Here is a 17,601-nt window from a genome sequence, read left to right on the forward strand (position 1 = left end):
TTATTCTGGCTTTCCACGCCTGCTTTTGGAACTCCTTTCTCTGACAGTGAGAAAGCTGGCGCTCGTTATCTGCCATGTGGCTTTGGTTTTGTTTGTCCTCACTCAGAGACATGCTTATTGATTTTAGAGAGCGGGGAAGTGAGAGGGAGAGAAACATCGATCAGTTGCGTCTTGAACATGTCTCCACTGGGAACCAAACCCACAACCCAGGACGTGCCTTGACCGGAAGTCGAACTCGCTACCTTTTGGTTTACAGGATGATGCACCCAACCAGCTAAGCCACTCCAGCCAGGGCAACCATTTGTTTACTTACTTGTTCAGCCCTATTATAGTTGTAAAGTAATTTTAGAATTGTTTACCCATGCTCATGTAAAAAACAAAACAAAACAAAACAAATTTGCCAATTAGAGTACAGTATTTATGTATGGTTCTTTTTGTTTTTAGTCTTACAGTTTCTAGTCAAAACAATGTTTTCCAAAGTTACTTAGGTCAGCTTCTTTTGTCCCCCACCTTAAAGGTTATGAGGTTAGATTGTGTCATATATTTCTAATACAGTTAGATACATTTGTCACATTCTGCATTCCATCCTGAGATTTCTCCAACATCCTGGTTGATATTTTTATTTATTTGTTTACTTATTTTTTTAGAGAGAAAGGAAGAGAGGGAGAGAAGCATCAATGTGTGGTTGCCTCTCGCATGCCCCTACTGGGGTTCTGGCCTGCAAGCCAGGCATGTGCCCTGACTGGGAATTGACCTGGTGACCCTTTGGTTTGCAGGCCGGCACTCAGTCCACTGAGCCACACCAGCCAGGACCCTGGTTTATATTTTTAAATTTGCATGTAGTAAAGCTCTTAGTGATGTACAATTTTATGACCTTTGACAAATGTCAGTTTTTTAAGCAAATCATTAGCAAACTTCATAGCTAGAAACATACTTGCAACACACCTGACAACTGATCTTGGCAAAGATTAGGAAACACTGACTTAGATAATTTTTTAAAAGCCTCTTTGTTATCTAGCATTCGTTGAACCTTCATTTATCATCACTGATTCACAGAGATTGGTCATGTCCCAAGTCACATCACTGATGCTTATCTCCAGGAAGTTCTTGAAAGATTCTGAGACAAAAGGTGTCCCCACCTCTCTGCACTGTCCATCATGAATTTGGAAGTACTTTTTAGGGAAGGGAAGGGACAACAGGGTGAAAACCAGTACTCGAACCAGCCTCATCCCACCTGACCTAGCTAGAGCTGTGAGGCTTCATCTCGACTTCCTGCTTAGGGCCCTGGGGATGCAGAGCTGTCAGCCAGGGACAGCCTGCAAGTTCAACCAGAGGGCTAGAGAGCTCTTTTCCTTTTCATTTGTATGTTTGTTTTCAATTGCGGTCCACCAGAAAACGGGACATGTTTGGCTTGCATGTCTGGGGCAAAATATTCTGTCTCTTTGAGATAGAAAAAGAAGATCTTAATAATGATACTAAAACTTTTATGCTTTTTTTTTGTAATAGCAAAATAAAAACTGAGCTCACATCAAGTACTTCATTTTTTTAGTTATGCCAGTTTTTTAAAATTATTTTTTATGTTAGTCTGTTATTTCTAATGCGTATAATAACACCATATTTATGTATGTTTTAATCAGCATGTATACCTTAAGGAGTTAAAAATTATTGGCATCCAGTATGAAGTTGCAGTAAGAAAAAGTTGGGAGATATTTTATGATCTAGATAAACAACTCATGCCTTCAAGTCCCTACCCCCACCTCCATCTCAGGTACCTCTATAATCTCAAATCCTACTTTCTTCACATTGTTCACTGTGTTCCACAACCTGGCTAGGGCCCTTGCACTTACTCTTGTTCCTGTTTGGACTATCTAACTATATTTTTTCTCTCTAGCACATAGTATCTAACTATATATTTTTTCTCAGTAGAATGTAGGTTCTGCTGGCATAGATTTTTATCTGTTTTTGTGTATTGTCTGGAACAATGCCTGATACATGATAGGTACTCAATTATCACTTGTTAAGAATCTGCAAACATGCATTTGTGTGACTGATAGTAAGTAGGTATAAATGTTAGCATTTTTACTTTATTATTACCTAAATTTCTATCCTTCTCCACTGTCTGTTCTGTTCCATTCTCCTAAATTGCCTCTGTTCTAATTAAGAGGGATGGGGAAGGGCAGCCACCAAAGGAAATAATTGTTGGTTCTGTTTCTGTTTCTTATTTAGAGAGCAGAGTTCTTCTAGCTCACTGCCAGTTGCCCTCATTCCTTTCTGTCTCATTGCCTGCCAGAAAAGAATGGGACAGGATGGTGTGAGATGGGGCCTCATGGTCTCATGAAACCATTGCTTCTCTGGGGAAGATGAAAAAGTCCTGGAGATGGATAGTGATGACAGTGAATTGTGCTGATGGTGGTACAGTGTGAATGTACTTAATGTCACAGAACTGTACACTTAAAAATGGTTAAGATGGGCCCTGGCTGGTGTGGCTCAGTGGATTGAATGCCAGCCTGAGAATCAAAAGGTTGCTGGTTCAATTCCCAGTCAGGGCACATGCCTGGGTTGTGGGCCAGGTCCCCGGTTGGGGTGTGTGAGAGGCAGCCAATTGATGGATGTGTCTCTCGCATGCTAATGTTTCTCTCCCTCTCTTTCTCCCTCCCTTCCCCTCTCTAAAATAAATTAAATCTTTTTTTTAAAAAAATGGTTGAAAGGGTAAATTTTGTGTTATGTATATTTTACCACAATTTGTTTTAAAAACACAATGATTCTCAAAGTGTAGTTTCAAACTAGAAGTAGCAGTTTCACCTAGAAACTTGTTAGAAATGCAAATTCCCAACCTCTACCTTCAAATTACTGATTCTGAAACTGGAGGTAGTATGTCCAGTGTTTTAATAAGCCATTCAAGTGGTTCTCATGCACACTGAAGTTTGAGACCACACAACTAAATAATTTTGTTTTAATCCTGAGAGCCATAAAAAAACTTTTGAAATGCTTCATAGAATATTCTCATGCCCTGGTAACTGCATAATTATCTTGGTCAGAAAAAGTGTTCTGGAGATATTTTGAAGATTAATGTTTTAAGTAGTGTTTCAAAAAAAAACCCGTACAGTTTCAAGCACCTTGCCAAGTGCTGTAACATTTGTTTTTCCATTTAATCTTTACATCAGTCCTGGTGAAGTAAATACTACGTGAACCACATTTGAAATGAGGAAACAAGCCCAGCTCAACTGTAGTGTTTACTTGCTTCCACTAAGTGGCACTGATGGTGTGGTTACCGAAACCCAGGCAAAACTTTCTGGGAATACAAACCTAGAAAACTGGAATAAATGAGGCCTCTTAAAAATAAATAAATAAATAAATAAATAAATAAATAAATAAATAAATAAATAGAAATCAGACTGCAGGTAACCACAAATCTTTACACAAATAGAGGTTCTGACTTGTGATATGTTAGAATAAGGATTTCTGAAACTCTACTCCCATATAAAAGTAGTGAAAATACTGCCAGAAATACTTAAAATCAATTTTTGCAGATCTCTAGAAAATAACCAGAGGCTTGTGACAATCTTACTAGCATTTTTCCAAGAAAAAGCACTTAATTATGGTAAGAACAGCAAGCCTTGTGCAGTTTTAACTGATTCCTATTTCCTCTCAGCTTCGCAGTAGCTTTGAAGACTAATCACTCCTACAATCACAGGAGCCGTGGGAACCAGCAGCCTAGAAGGCAGAATGGACTTGCAGTGGCCCTAAACCCCCGGCCCCAGAGAACTGTTACTGTTTGACCTGTCTAGCAGTTCCCTGGAAACCTCTATACTCACAGGCCTTTTTTCTTTTCTTCTTGTCTTCTTCCTCCTCTCCTCTCCTTTCTCTTCCCCTGTTCTTTTTTCTTCTCTTTCCTTTTCTTATTTTTACCTGACTCAGAGCTAATTCAGTGCCAGTAGTTCCCCTGTCCCAGAAACCCCACCCTGGAGCATGGCCCAGCACAAACACAGTCCTTCAGCAAGGGCTGGCAAACCTGTTGGCGGAACGCAACTAAAGAAGTCTCTGTCCAGTTATGGGCTGACCACCAAGTCAACACAGAACATAGACTTACGTGGCAAAACACAGCAACACAAGGGAATAAAGGGAATATAGAACAGTGAAATAGAATGTAGTCAAAAATAAACCCTCACATATTTGGTCAGTTGATTTTCTGTACGTGCCCAAAAAATCCAACAGGGGAAAGAATAGTCTTTTCAACAAATGATCCTGGGAGAACTGGATATTGACATGCAAAAGACTGCAGTTGGATCCTTTCCACATACAGTGTACCAATATTAACTCAAAACGAATCACAGTCCTAAAAGTTAAACTGTAACATTCTTAGCAGATAGGAGTAAACCTTTGTGACCTTACGTATGACACCAAAGCTCAAGCAACAAAAGATAAAATGGGTAAATTGCACTTCATCAAAATTAAAAATTTCTTATTTAAAGGACCTCATCAAGATAGTGAAAAGACAACCCGTGAAATGGGAGGAAATACATGCAGTTATATATGAGATAAGCAGCTTGTATCTAGAATATAGGAAGAACTCTTACAACTCAGTAATAAAGACAACCAGTTAGGAAATGAGCAAAGGAGCTGAAAGAACATTTTTCCAGAGAAGATACACAAATAGCTAATACGCATATGAAAGATCCTCATCATCATTACTCAGTAGAGAAGTACAAATCAAGACCACAATGAGATACCACTTCACACCTGCTAGAATGGTTTTAATTTAAAAAATAAATAAAAGCAAGTGTGGGCCAGGATACAAGAAATTGTAACCCACATACATTGCTGATGGAAATGTAAAATGCTGCAGCCACTTAGAAAATGGTCTTGCAGCTCCTCAGATGATCAATCGTAGAGTTACCACATGACCCAGCACTTTCCCCTCATAGTATATGCCCTAAAGTAGTGAAAATAGATGTACACAAATGTCCATATCAGCACTCTTCATAGTATCCAAAAAGTGGAAACTACATAAATGTCCATTGACTAATATTTAAAGAAATTCTGGGATATCTTTGCAATGGAATAAAATCTATCGATAAAAAAAATTAAGTATTGCTAAAATGCTACAAGATGGATGAACCTCGATAACTTGCTAGGTGAGCCCTGGCTGAGAAGCTCAGTTAGAGCATCCAATACGCCAAGGTTACAGGTTCCATCCCTGGTCAGAGCACATAAAGAATCAACCAATGAAAGCATGAATGGGTGGAAGAACACGTTGGTGTCTCTTCTGTCTCTCCCTTCCTCCCTCTCTCTCAAAAACAATGAAGAACAAAAAAACTATTTCTGCACAAGAACAGACACGTACCAATGGAACAGAATAGAGAGCCCAGAAGTGAACCCAAGTCTCTACAGACAGTTAATTCTCAACAAAGGGGGCAGAAACACAAAATGGAGTAAAATTAGCCTCTTCAACAAATGATGCTGGGAGAGCTGAACGGCTACATGCAATAAAATGAAATTCGATCACCAACTTCATACACAAAAATAAACGCAAGATGGATAAAAGACTTAAATATAAGTCGCGACACCATAAAAGTCCTAGAGAAGAACATAAGCAGGAAAATCTCAGATATTCCACACAGCACTATTTTCACCAATATGTCCCCAAGAGCCAGGGACATAAAGGAGAGAATAAAGAAATGGGACCTCATCAAAATAAGAAGCTTCTGCACTGCTAAAGAAAATAGCATTAAGATGAAAAGAGAACCAACCATATGGAAAAACATATTTGTCAGTGATAACTCAGACAAGGGTTTGATCTCCAAAATATATAAAGAAGTCACACAACTCCACTCTGGGAAGATAAACAACCCAATTACAAAATGGACAAAGGACTTGAACAGACAATTCTCCAAGGAGGAATACAAAGGGCCCAGAGACATATGAAAAGGTGCTCAGCATCACCAGTCATCAGAGAGGTGCAAATTAAAACCACAATGAGATACCACTTCACAGAGGTGAGAATCGCCATCTTAAACAAATCAACAAACAAGTGCTGGCAAGGTTGTGGAGAAAAGGGAACCCCAGTGCACTGTTGGTGGGAATGCAGACTGGTGCGGCCAGTGTGGAAAACAGTATGGAATTTCCTCAGAAAACTAAAAATGGATCTGCCTTTTGACCCAGCAATTCCACTGCTGGGATTATACCCTAAGAATTCTGAAACAGCAATTCAAAAGAACCTATGCACCCCAATGTTCATAGCAGCACAATTTACAATAGCCAAGTGTTGGAAGCAACCTAAGTGCCCATCAGTAAATGCATTAATGGATCAAAAAACCAAGGTACATTTACACAATGGAATACTATGCAGCAGAGAGAAAGGAGCTCCTACCCTTCTCAGCAGCATGGATGGATACGGAGAGCATTATGCTAAGTGAAATAAGCCAGGTGGTGAAAGACAAATACCATATGATCTCACCTATAAGTGGAACCTAATCAACAAAAACAAGCAAGCAAAATATAACTAGAGACATTGAAATTAAGAACAAACTGACAGTAACCAGAGGGGAGGTGGGAGGGGACAATGGAGGGAAAAGGGTTTTCAGGAACAACTATAAAGGACACATGAACAAAACCAAAGGGGGGTAGGATCAAGGGTGGGAAGTGGGGATGGCTGGGGTTGGGGGGAGTGGTGGGAGGGAAATGAAGACCATTGTACTTGAACAAGTTTTTACACATTTTTTTTAATATATTGATTATTCTATTATAGTTGTCCCATTCTCCCCCCTTTGTCCATGGGTCATACATATACGCTCTTTGGCTTCTACATTTCCTATACTATTCTTACCCTCCCCCTGTCTATTTTCTACCTACCATTTCTGCTACATATTCTCTACCTTTCCCCCTCCCCCTCCCCCACTGATAAACCTCCATGTGATCTCTATTTCTGTGAGTCTGTTCCTGCTCTAGTTGTTTGCTTAGTTTTGGGGGTTTTGTTTGTTTGTTTGTTTTTAGGTTTGGTTATTAATAACTGTGAGTTTGTTGTCATTTTACTGTTCATAGTTTCGATCTTTTTCTTAGATAAGTCCCTTTAACATTTTATATAATAAGGGCTGGGTGATGATGAACTCCTTTAACTTGACCTTATCTGAGAAGCACTTTATCTGCCCTTCCATTCTAAATCATAGCTTTGCTGGATACAGTAATCTTGGATGTAGGTTCTTGCCTTTCATGACTTTGAATACTTCTTTCCAGCCCCTTCTTGCCTGTAAGGTTTCTTTTGAGAACTCAGTTGATAGTCTTATGGGAACTCCTTTGTAGGTAACAGTCTCCTTTTCTCTTGCTGCTTTTAAGATTCTCTCCTTATCTTTAATCTTGGCTAATGTAATTTTAATGTGCCTTGGTGTGTTCCTCCTTGGGTCCAACTTATTGAGACTCTCTGAGCTTCCTGGACTTCCTGAAAGTCTATATCCTTTGCCTGATTGGAGGAGTTCTCCTTCATTATTTGTTCAAATAAGTTTTTAATTTCTTGTTCTTCCTTTTCACCTTCTGGTACCCCTATGATTCAGATGTTGGAATGTTTAAAGATGTCCTCCTGGAGGTTCCTAAGCCTCTCCTCATTTTTTTGAATCTTATTTCTTCATTCTGTTCTGGTTGAATGTTTCTTCTTCTGCTTCAAACCATCGATTTGAGTCCTGGTTTCCTTCCCTTCACTGTTGGTTCCCTATAGATTTTTCTTTATTTCACATAATGCAACCTTCATTGCTACCTGGGTCTTTTTTATGCTGCTGAAGTACCCAGTGAGTTCCTGGAGCATCCTGATAACCAGTGTTTTGAACTGTGCATCTGATAGTTTGGCTATCTCTTTGTTGCTTAATTGTATTTTTTCTGGAGCTTTAAACTGTTCTTTCATTTGGGCCTTTTTTTTTTTCTTTCTTTTTGTCTTGGCACACCTGTTATGTAGTAAGGGGCAGAGCCTCAGGTGTTCACCAGGGTGGGGCAACCCTCCTCACTACCTTGTGACTCTGTATGTGGGGGAAGGGTCCGAGAGGGCACAGTGCCGCTTGCTCTGCTCTCTGCCAGTTTTCAATCACTTCTCCCGCTACCAACAAGCAAATTGGGCCCTTCTGGTACTAATTCCCGGGTGGGTGGGCTTGTGTACATTCTAGGCCCCTGTGGGTCTCTCCAACGACCTCTCCTCTGAGGCTGGGAGTTTCTCCTGCTGCCGCCTCAACCCCCACAGGTGTTTTCAGTCAGAGGCTTGGAGACTTCCTTTACCTGTGCTTGAGCCCTGGGTTGCTTGGTCTGTCTTGCTCCCTAGATGTTCCTCCCAGTTTCTGCATGCAAATATGGGACCACCCAGTCTGCACGCCCCTGCCTCACCCAGGTCCTCCAGGAGCTGCCTTGCGGCGAATCCTCTCTGCCCGGCTGCCCGGCTCCGCCCCTCCTACCAGTCTGCATCAATGCTTCTTTAATTCCTTGGTTGTTGGACTTCCATACAGTTCGATTTTCTGTCAGTTCTGGTTGTTTTTGTTTTTCAGTTTGTTGTTTCCTTCTTTTGGTTGTACAAGGAAGCACGGTGTGTCTACCTATGCCTCCATCTTGGCCGGAAGTCCTACATTTGTTTTAAGAATACATCTATTTCCAAGCTTTGTTCACTGGAAAGACTTGAAAACAACTGGGGACAAACCCAGTAACAATGACCTTCCTTCCTTAAGGCATCTCTAAAAACATTTCCTTTTTAAAAGAACCAGAGCACCTTGTAGGCAGAAAGCATCAAAATGAGTCTGGAACATTTTGTCAGGAAGTAGGAGAATTCTCAGTCATCGCTGAGTACATGCTGAAAAAGGACTTGGGAGCCCAGTTAGAAGAGTTCCTAGTGACTTATGATGGGAGCATCTGAGCATCAAAAAGAAAAATAACTGAAATGGAGTGGACCACATCACATGTTAACATACAAGAGTTCCTTTTGATCCATTTAAACAAAAGGTCACCCATGCAGGTTGCAAGAAAACCAATTCATTTAATTTGAAAACTGGCCAAAGGAAAAAAATCAAGCATTTCCCTCACATTTCCTGTATAACTTTTACCTTAGGATAATCAAATAGTTAATGCGGAAAAGAATTTCCCTTATGAATCAATAGATCTAGCTAAAAACATCAGATGAAAGGTTGATGGGGAACTTTATAAGAGGTAAGTCAGACTGATTATCATCTGCTCTACTCTTAACATCGCAGAGGCAAAATCAATGTATGTCTCTTATGGCAACTCAGTAAGAAATACACAATATCACTTATGACATAGTGCTAAAAAATTCTAACTTGAATTTGATCAAATCTCAAACATTTGTTTGCAACATAAAGGGTAGTTAGAAGAATATGTTAAGCAACACTATGGACATGCAATCAACAAAATCTTCAGTGAGGGAAAGTCTGTAGAACAGATGACCTAGTTTCTTCAACAAATCACACAAGAAAAGGAGGGGGGCAAGCAGGGAGACCTACACAGGGCGCATCAACCATATTCAGTGTATGCACCTATTCAGAATAAAGCAACTAAAAAAATTTTGAACCCATTCAGGAAACTGAATTATTTGATGATAATGGGATGATAAATTATTTTTTGTAATACAAATGGTATTTTAGATAGAATTTTGAAAAGGTACTGTTTTGAGATACATACTGAATTATGTACAGAAGAACTAATACGATGTTTGGGATTTGCTTTAAAATAACCCAGTAGGGAATAAGGAGCAGGTAGGGTTTAGATGAAACTATTTATTGGCCGTGTATTGATAATAGTTGAAACTGGGTGATAAGTATATGGAGGTTTGTAATACTACTCTCTATAGGTGCTTAGAATTTAGATTTTAAAAATTAGCCATGGCTGGTGTAGCCCAGTGGAATGAGTGTGGCTGCGAACCACAGGGTCACCTGTTCGATTTCCAGTCAGGGCACATGCCTGGGTTGCGGGCGGGGTTCCCAGTAGCAGGTGCGCAAGAGGCACTCACACACTGATGTTTCTCCCCCTCTCTTTGTCCTTCCCTTCTCCTCTCTCTAAAAATAAATAAAATGTTTTAGAAAAAAATAACAACCTAGGCCCTGGCCTGGAAGTTCAGTTGGTTAGAGCATCATCTGGATACACCAAGGTTGTAGGTTTGATCCCCAGTCAGGGGACATGCAACAGTCAACCAATGAGTGTATAAATAAGTGGGACAAAAAGTCAGCGTTTCCCTTTCTGTAAGATCAATAAATAAAAAAAACCTGTATATTTATATATAATAATATAGTTTTATATATTTAAATATGTTTGTGTAGTTTTAAAATTACACACAATTCATGACTGCATCCAAAGTTGATTTTTAATTGGAGAATTATGGCCTGAAAGGAACAGATTTTCTGGAACCCCTTGCAATTGCAGCTTCCTGCCCATAGTTGACAAGAATAGTATTGACAACTTGATGTTTTGGTGTATCATGTTTGGGAGTTTGCTGATCTTTACCTAAACAGCTGGGTGCCATAATACATAGTGTTTCCACCGGAACCATTATTCTTATGATAAGACATGTGAGACGTACTTTTTATAAAACTTACAGCTGATAAAATGTTGTAAATTCCTAACTTTCTAGTCGGCAACACGTATATTTTAAAACAACACCAAGCTTAGCACCTCTAAATATAGTGCATGTAACTTACAAATAAAGTAGTATATTCATTTTCTTTTTTTAAAACATTTTATTTATATACTCTTTAGGGAGAGGAGAAGGGAGGGAGAAAAAGAGGGAGAGAAACATCAATGCACAAGAGATACATTGATTGATTGCCTCTTGCACACCCCCAACTGGGGAACCTGGGCTGAAACCCAAGCATATGCCCTGTCTGGAAATTGAACCTGCGACCTTTTGGTTTGCAGGCTGGCACTTAATCTTCTGAGCCACACCAGCCAGGTCTATATTCATTTCCTACATGAGTTGATTTTGTTAAATGTATACCTTGTGGGCATGCTCATTTTGAGACAACAGATTTTCTTTCTCTGAAACATTTTTCTCTCTTTTCTAGGAAATTATTTTAGGTTGTGTGAAAGAGATGCTTTCTCATTTCTAAGGCTTACCAGAAACTCTGATTTGAAGAGAATGAATAGATTTTGCACCAAACCACAGGAAAGTCCAAAAGCTCCATCCCGTAAGTTTTTATTATTATCTTTTCTAATCATGGACTAGGCAGCTCCCAAAGAGGACAGTTGGAATCAAAAGAACATAAGGGACAGGCGGTGACAGGGGTACTACATCATCCTGTCATGTAGTTCAGGCTTCCCATTGTACTGACACTGGCTGTGCCCACAGGTAGCAACGATTTCTTCATTTTCCTCATTTGTCACGTTTATTTCTTGCCTCAAAGATTGGACTGTCACTTTTTGTAGGAGAGAGAATAGATGCACCAAAGGAAATCGTAGTTTAGAAATAATTTAAGGAACCCCAAAGGTAACTAAATCAAGAAATGATGTTTTGGGTAAAATATAATCTGGGCTAAGCTCTAGGTTGGGCATGAACGTCAGCACGTTTAGTCCTGTCCCTGACTCAGACCTTTCTCATTGCCACCACTGTAGGAGGAAGGAGCATAATTAATGAACTGTCAGGTCCTAAGAACTGTTTGCTTGTTGCCTCTTCACGAGAGTACACTTGAGCCAAGCAGGTCTTGGTGAGTGGAAAGGAGCCATCCTCAAAGAATATTTTTATCAACAGCTTAAAAATGTTTATATCCTTTGTGGTATTTCACTGCTGGGCATCTATCCTAAGGAATAATCCCTACATACAGGCAAAGTTTTGAGTGTAAAGATGTTTCCATTTTTTATATATAAGAAAATGAGAAAAAATCTAAATGTCAGCTAACCTGGGAATGATTAACTACATACGCCAGATCTACTTGATGAGAGTACGCAGCGTTGGGAATGGCGCAGACACATACCGTGCGCTAGCATGGACACTGTGACAGAGCTACTGGACACAGCAGGACACAACATTTTAGGTTGTGTATGTGCACAAGCACGATCCAGCTATAACTTACACATACATACATGCTTATGGGGTAAGTTATGAAACACACCAAAATTAAAATATAGGGATTATGCTATGACAAGAGAATTAGAGATGGTTTTTATCTTTTTCTTTTTTTTTCACATCTTTCCTTTCTGAATCGTCTGTAATGGGTATATGGTACTTAAAATGAGAAGGGAAAAATACTATAGTGAGAGCTGTGTCAAGTGCTAGAAGTTTAAGTAAAACAACAGTAGTGCCATTTCTATCTTCTAAACCTCTTTTCTTGCCTTTGGTCCTTGCGTTTTTTCCTGTTGACTTTCCTGTTCTTTTGCTGTTAACTTCTGATTACATGAAAGGAACAGCATAAACCAAGGCGGGAGGTGGGGTGAGTGTGACACGTAGGTAACAGTCACGGAGAAGGTCTGTCCGCAGGAGAGGTGGAGGCAGTACACAGAATTTGGGTGGGATTATCTCCAAGGTCCCTTCTACCTTGACATTCTGTGATTCCCTAAATTTTCCTGCTCCTTACCTTCAGTGACTTCCCCTTTTAGTCTGTGGTTTTGTACGTTTCTTCTTTATCTGCCTCTTCAGCCACTCCTTTTTCCTCTGCTGCCTCTTTCTCCTGAACCCTGTCTGGGTCTTTCCCGAGGCTCAGCCCTTAGCCTTCTCTTCTTTTTCACGTGTACTGATGATTATCTCCACTCAGGCTCATTAATGAAACCTACTCAGATGGTATATATTTAGACCCAGTAGTTCTAAAATGGCACAAATAACATTTTTTGGTTGGTAAATTTGAGAGTCATAATCTCACATAAGTAAGGTATCTTGTCTTGTTTTACTTATAGACACTTACAGACACCGAGTGCCATTACACAAACCTACAGATTGGGAGAGGAAGATCCTGATATGGTCAGGTCGCTTCAAAAAGGAAGATGAAATCCCAGAGACTGTCTCGTGAGTGCTGTACTTAGGGTTGTAAGCAGCTTTTATTTCTCACTGATTTGTTTTAAAGGAAAAGCAATTCCTCTGAGTCTATTTAAAAACTTAACCAAATTTTTAAAAAGTTTTCACATTTTCCCAATGTCTCCTCTTTATCAAGCATCTGGAATAAAACCAGTGCTGGGAGGTCAGTATCTTACCATTGCTGTGTTGTGTAGTGCCCAGGGAACAGCAGATACTCTGAAGTCTGCTGATCAGATTTCTTCTCCTAGCTACAGAAATGTGGCTAAGCAGTGATGTTCACTCTTTGTAGTTTGTTTTAATCTGGTGTATCAGTTACCAGTGACAATAACCATATTCTATGCAATTCACTCAAGTGTTCAGACATTGGCATAAAAGTATTTCCTGGATCTCTGGGATGCAGGAAAGAGTACCTTCTGTCACCAACTTCCTTAACCCAGCCTGGCTGGGATCTTGGGACTCTTACAGAGTCTCTCGATGATGAGTATATGTTCCTCTAACCCAGGGTTTCTCACCCTCAGCACTCTTGACATTTTGAGCCAGATAATTTTTGTTGTTGGGGGCTGTCTTGTGCATTATAGTATGTTTAGTAGCATCCCTGGCCTCTTCACTCCTGTATATGCCAGTGGCACTCATAAATGACAATCAAAAATGTCTCCAGAATGTCCCCTGAGGGGACAAAAATCACTCCCAGTTGAGAACCACTGCTTCACTGATGGGTATGCATCTTGGCCAACAGAAATTCTGAGAAATAGATGCCATCTCCCCAGTGGGGCATCGTCGTCCTCAGAGATGGGGACTTGGGACAAATCTCCTAGTCATTCTCTTCTCGCAAGAAAACTACTCCTGCACCTTCTGGTTTCTGGTTTCAAGTCATGTTCACAGAAGATGTGGGTTCATTCAGGGTATGTTTGCCAGAAAGATGCGTGGTATTTGCCCTCTGTGTACAACACCTTCAAAAAAGAGTTCTTCTGCTTCTGCACGTCAAATTAAATAGCACATTATTTTAACAGGAAAAATTATTTCAGCGGGAAAGCCCTACTCCATCTTTGCTCAAGTGACAATACTCTTGTGGGAAACTTGAGTGACGTCAACAGTTTGTCCCAATTTCCTCATGAAAGTCCCAGCAGAATACGAGCTGGTATATACCCGTGGACCTAATAGGTACTATATAGATTTTGCAGTGGAACACCTTCGGTTGGCCCCAGATCTGTAGGTGGTTCCCAGATCCCCTCTTGCCCAAAGTACCACCTAGTGAGTTACCCTAGAAGGCCTTTTTCTAAGCCTGGGCAACCATTTTTCTTTATGCTCATAGTTTCGAACAGGCGCTACTTAACTTGCCCATTGTGATTACTCTCTATAGAATGGAGGGCAACATCATGGCCTTATTTATGTGCATTTTACTATTTTTTTAAAGATTTTATTTACTAATTTTTAGAGAAAGGGGAAGGGAGGGAGAGAAACATCAATGTGTGAGAATCATCAATTGGTTGCCTCTCACACGCCCCCAACTGGGGACTGAACCTGAAACCCAGGCATGTGCCCTGACCGGGAATTGAACCAGCAACCATTTGTTTTGCGGGACGACACCCAGCCTACTGAGCCATACCAGTTAGGGCTTTTTAAATGTTTCCTCAAAAGTAAACTATATCACTTTTCATGAGGATCACAGTACCAGTTCATATAAAATATTCTCAACATGGGTAGTTAGTTTGTGGTTGGGGGGATCTTAGATGCTCTTAATAGAGCAACTCACCATCCTTAGCAGTTGTCCCTGGTTTCTCCCACCTGCAGGCCTGGCTTCAGTGCCTGCAGTGCTCCGTGTACATTGCTGCTTCAGTGGGTCCCAGCTCTTACATCACAGTATATATGCTTTTGGGGTGCTCCTCCCACTACCTGCTGCGTCCCAGATCCTGTGCTTCCTTCCAAGCACTTTTAAAGCACTTTTTGTTGATTTAAAATGTAATATGTGTTAAAATGGGGGCAGGGGGAGTACTTAGCACTCCAGTCCCATCATCTAGAGATAATCATTTCCTATTTATAACCCACTGAGTAGCCCAGTTCTCTATCCTGTGCCCACTAGGACTCTACATGCCCCGCCCTGAAGCTCTACCAAACACTCAAGAAATAGAGCTTCAACCCACTGCCCATCTGCAGAGTCATCAGGGTGGAAGGGCCTTCTCTTCAGACTTTTTGTTTTAAAGATTTTATTTTTAGAGAGAGGAAGGGAGGGAGAAGGAGAGGGAAACATTGATGTGTGGTTGTATCTCCTGTGCTCCCTACTGGGGACCTGACCTGCAACCCAGGCATGTGCCCTGACTGGGCATTTGAACCAGTGACCCTTTGGTTCACAGGCCAGCATTCAATCCACTCAAGCCACACCAGCCAGGACTCTTCAGACCTTTTCTTGTTTGGCCTCTCAGTTTTCCCACAAGAATGATAATGTAACCTTAACCCTTAACTTTCCGTTAAGGCACATGGATCTGTATTCAGTGGACAGGTTAGAAGAGGCACTTGCCGAAGAGCTAAAATTCAGTCACTCAATTTTACCAAAACATTAGTTAAAAGATAAACATTAAGGGAGTATTGCATAAAGGGTCTTTATACTGTTCCAGATATTTTCAAATCTTCTCCTGATTCAAGGCAGAGAACAGAAAAGTTGGGTATAAAAAGCACATTAACTCTCTCCTGTGTGTGTTTTCTTTTGACCTGTGCTTTGTGTTGAAACTTATGAGGCTCGTTGCAATATCTGTTGATGGGATATTATTCAGAGAATCATTATATCACAGAATATTTTCTTGAGAACCTCATGGAGAAACAGCTACTGGTTCCACTTTTAGCTGTGGCTACTGATGGGAGACCTGCGAGCCAAAGCCAGGGCCCGCCATGGCAAGCGCAGATTAACACGTGCCGCCTTTTTGGGGGGGACTTTGTTCCTGGTTTCACTTTCTGTCTTCACGCTTTCTCCTTTCTGTTCTACTTCAAATTTGTGCGATCTTACTGTATTTTATATACAAATATAAAGTGAGTTGTGGAAATGCTCCATTGTCACTAAAGTCCTACAAGATCTCCAGGCCTCACCTCCTTTCTTACATTTACAGGCACCACTCCACTTCTGATTTGTGGTACAGAGCTTTATATCCTGCTGGCAACCTCAGAAAGTGAACTTTCTCTCCTGATCTCATTGTGTGTTAGGTTTGACATGCTCCATGCTGCAAAGAACAAGGTCCGGGTGAAGATCAGCTATGTGATGATGGCCCTGACAGTGGCAGGATGCATCTTGATGGTTATCGAGGGCAAGAAGGTGAGAGTGGACTTCCTCTCTCTCTCTGTTTTCCACAAGAGGCAATCAGGGATTGACCCTCGTATTTATCCTCTGAGAAGAGGAGGCTACTTCCCTACACAAGAAATTACAAGACACAAAGTAAGATACAGTCGGGACAAACCTAGGATATCACGTCTGGGGATAAACAGCAAATCCTAATGTTGGCAAAGAGAAGGACTAAATTTTGTGCAAGTAAAAAGTATTCAGTTATCCACAGAGTTCATAAATGTTACGAAATAAGAAATATGACACTGACAAATTTAACAATAGCTCTGTGCGTGTCTGGGAAGCACCGTCAGTACATGGGCTTGTTTATCCTCCTCCTAACTGCCTTAATCCTGGTGAGGGGTCTTACCACGATCTTTGCTTTGAGCTCAGCCAAGCTGGGCCATACGTCTAAAGACCATAGCTCCTCAGCGGTACACAGGAATTCAAGTCCAGAAATCATGGTATTAACATGGATAATTATTAATAACTATCACTAAATGACCTGTCTGCCAAGTATTGTACTTTGCTGTTATCTCATTTGAACCTCACAACACTGCAAGGTAGGTACTATTATTAGGACCTTATTTATAGCTGAGGAAACATAGCTGAGGAAGCTTTAGTACCTTGTCCAAGGTCATGCACCTCCCTAAAGGCAGAGCCACAGTTTGAACCTCAACCTAATTGAGGTGATAGTAAAATTGCTCCCACTGACTGAGTGCTTATGTATTGCAGGCAGTTAAACTCATTTAATTACCACAATTACCCTAAGAACCTAAGAGGTAGGTTCTCTTATTATGTGTTTTATAAAAGAAGAATGTGAAGCTTGAAAGATGTTAAATAGCCCTGGCTGGTGTGGCTCCATGAATTGAGTGCCGGCCTGTGAAACAAAGGGTTGCCTGTTAGATTCCCAGTCTAGGGTACATGCCTGGTTTCCAGCCAGGTCCCCCCAGTACGGGGTGCATGAGAGGCAACCACACATTGCTATTTCCCTCTCTTTCTTCCTCTCTTCCCTCTCTAAAAGTAAATAAATAAAATCTTTTAAAAAAGACGTTAAATAGCCTTGGTTGGTGTAGCTCAGTGGATTGAGCATGGGCCTGCGAGTGGAGGGGTCACTGGTTCGATTCCTAGTCAGGGCACGTGCCTCGGTTGCGGGCCAGGTCCCTGGTTGGGAGCGCATGAGAGGTAACCACACACTGATGTTTCTCTTCCTCTCTTTCTCCCTCCCTTCCCCTCTCTATGAAAATAAATAAATTAAAATCTTTAAAAAAAAATAAAAAAAGATGTTAAATAGTTTCCTCAAAGTCACATAGCTAAT

The 17,601-nt window shown here is 40.8% G+C and overlaps 1 protein-coding gene across 2 annotated transcripts in view; it reads left to right on the forward strand.

The window, feature by feature from the left end:
• Positions 1-17,601, forward strand: part of FAM162A (family with sequence similarity 162 member A) — a 34,952-nt gene that overhangs the window by 15,508 nt on the left and 1,843 nt on the right. The window contains exons 2-5 of one of the 2 annotated variants that reach the window (XM_045186011.2): positions 11,037-11,159; positions 11,895-12,062; positions 12,859-12,967; positions 16,169-16,277. In XM_045186011.2, the coding sequence (XP_045041946.1) occupies positions 11,037-11,159; positions 11,895-12,062; positions 12,859-12,967; positions 16,169-16,277 (509 nt within the window). The remainder of the gene's footprint in view (positions 1-11,036; positions 11,160-11,894; positions 12,063-12,858; positions 12,968-16,168; positions 16,278-17,601) is intronic. The other variant, XM_024578117.3, reaches the window with a different exon arrangement.

Source organism: Desmodus rotundus, chromosome 2, assembly GCF_022682495.2.
Source record: "Desmodus rotundus isolate HL8 chromosome 2, HLdesRot8A.1, whole genome shotgun sequence".
NCBI classification, from domain to species: Eukaryota; Metazoa; Chordata; class Mammalia; order Chiroptera; family Phyllostomidae; genus Desmodus; species Desmodus rotundus.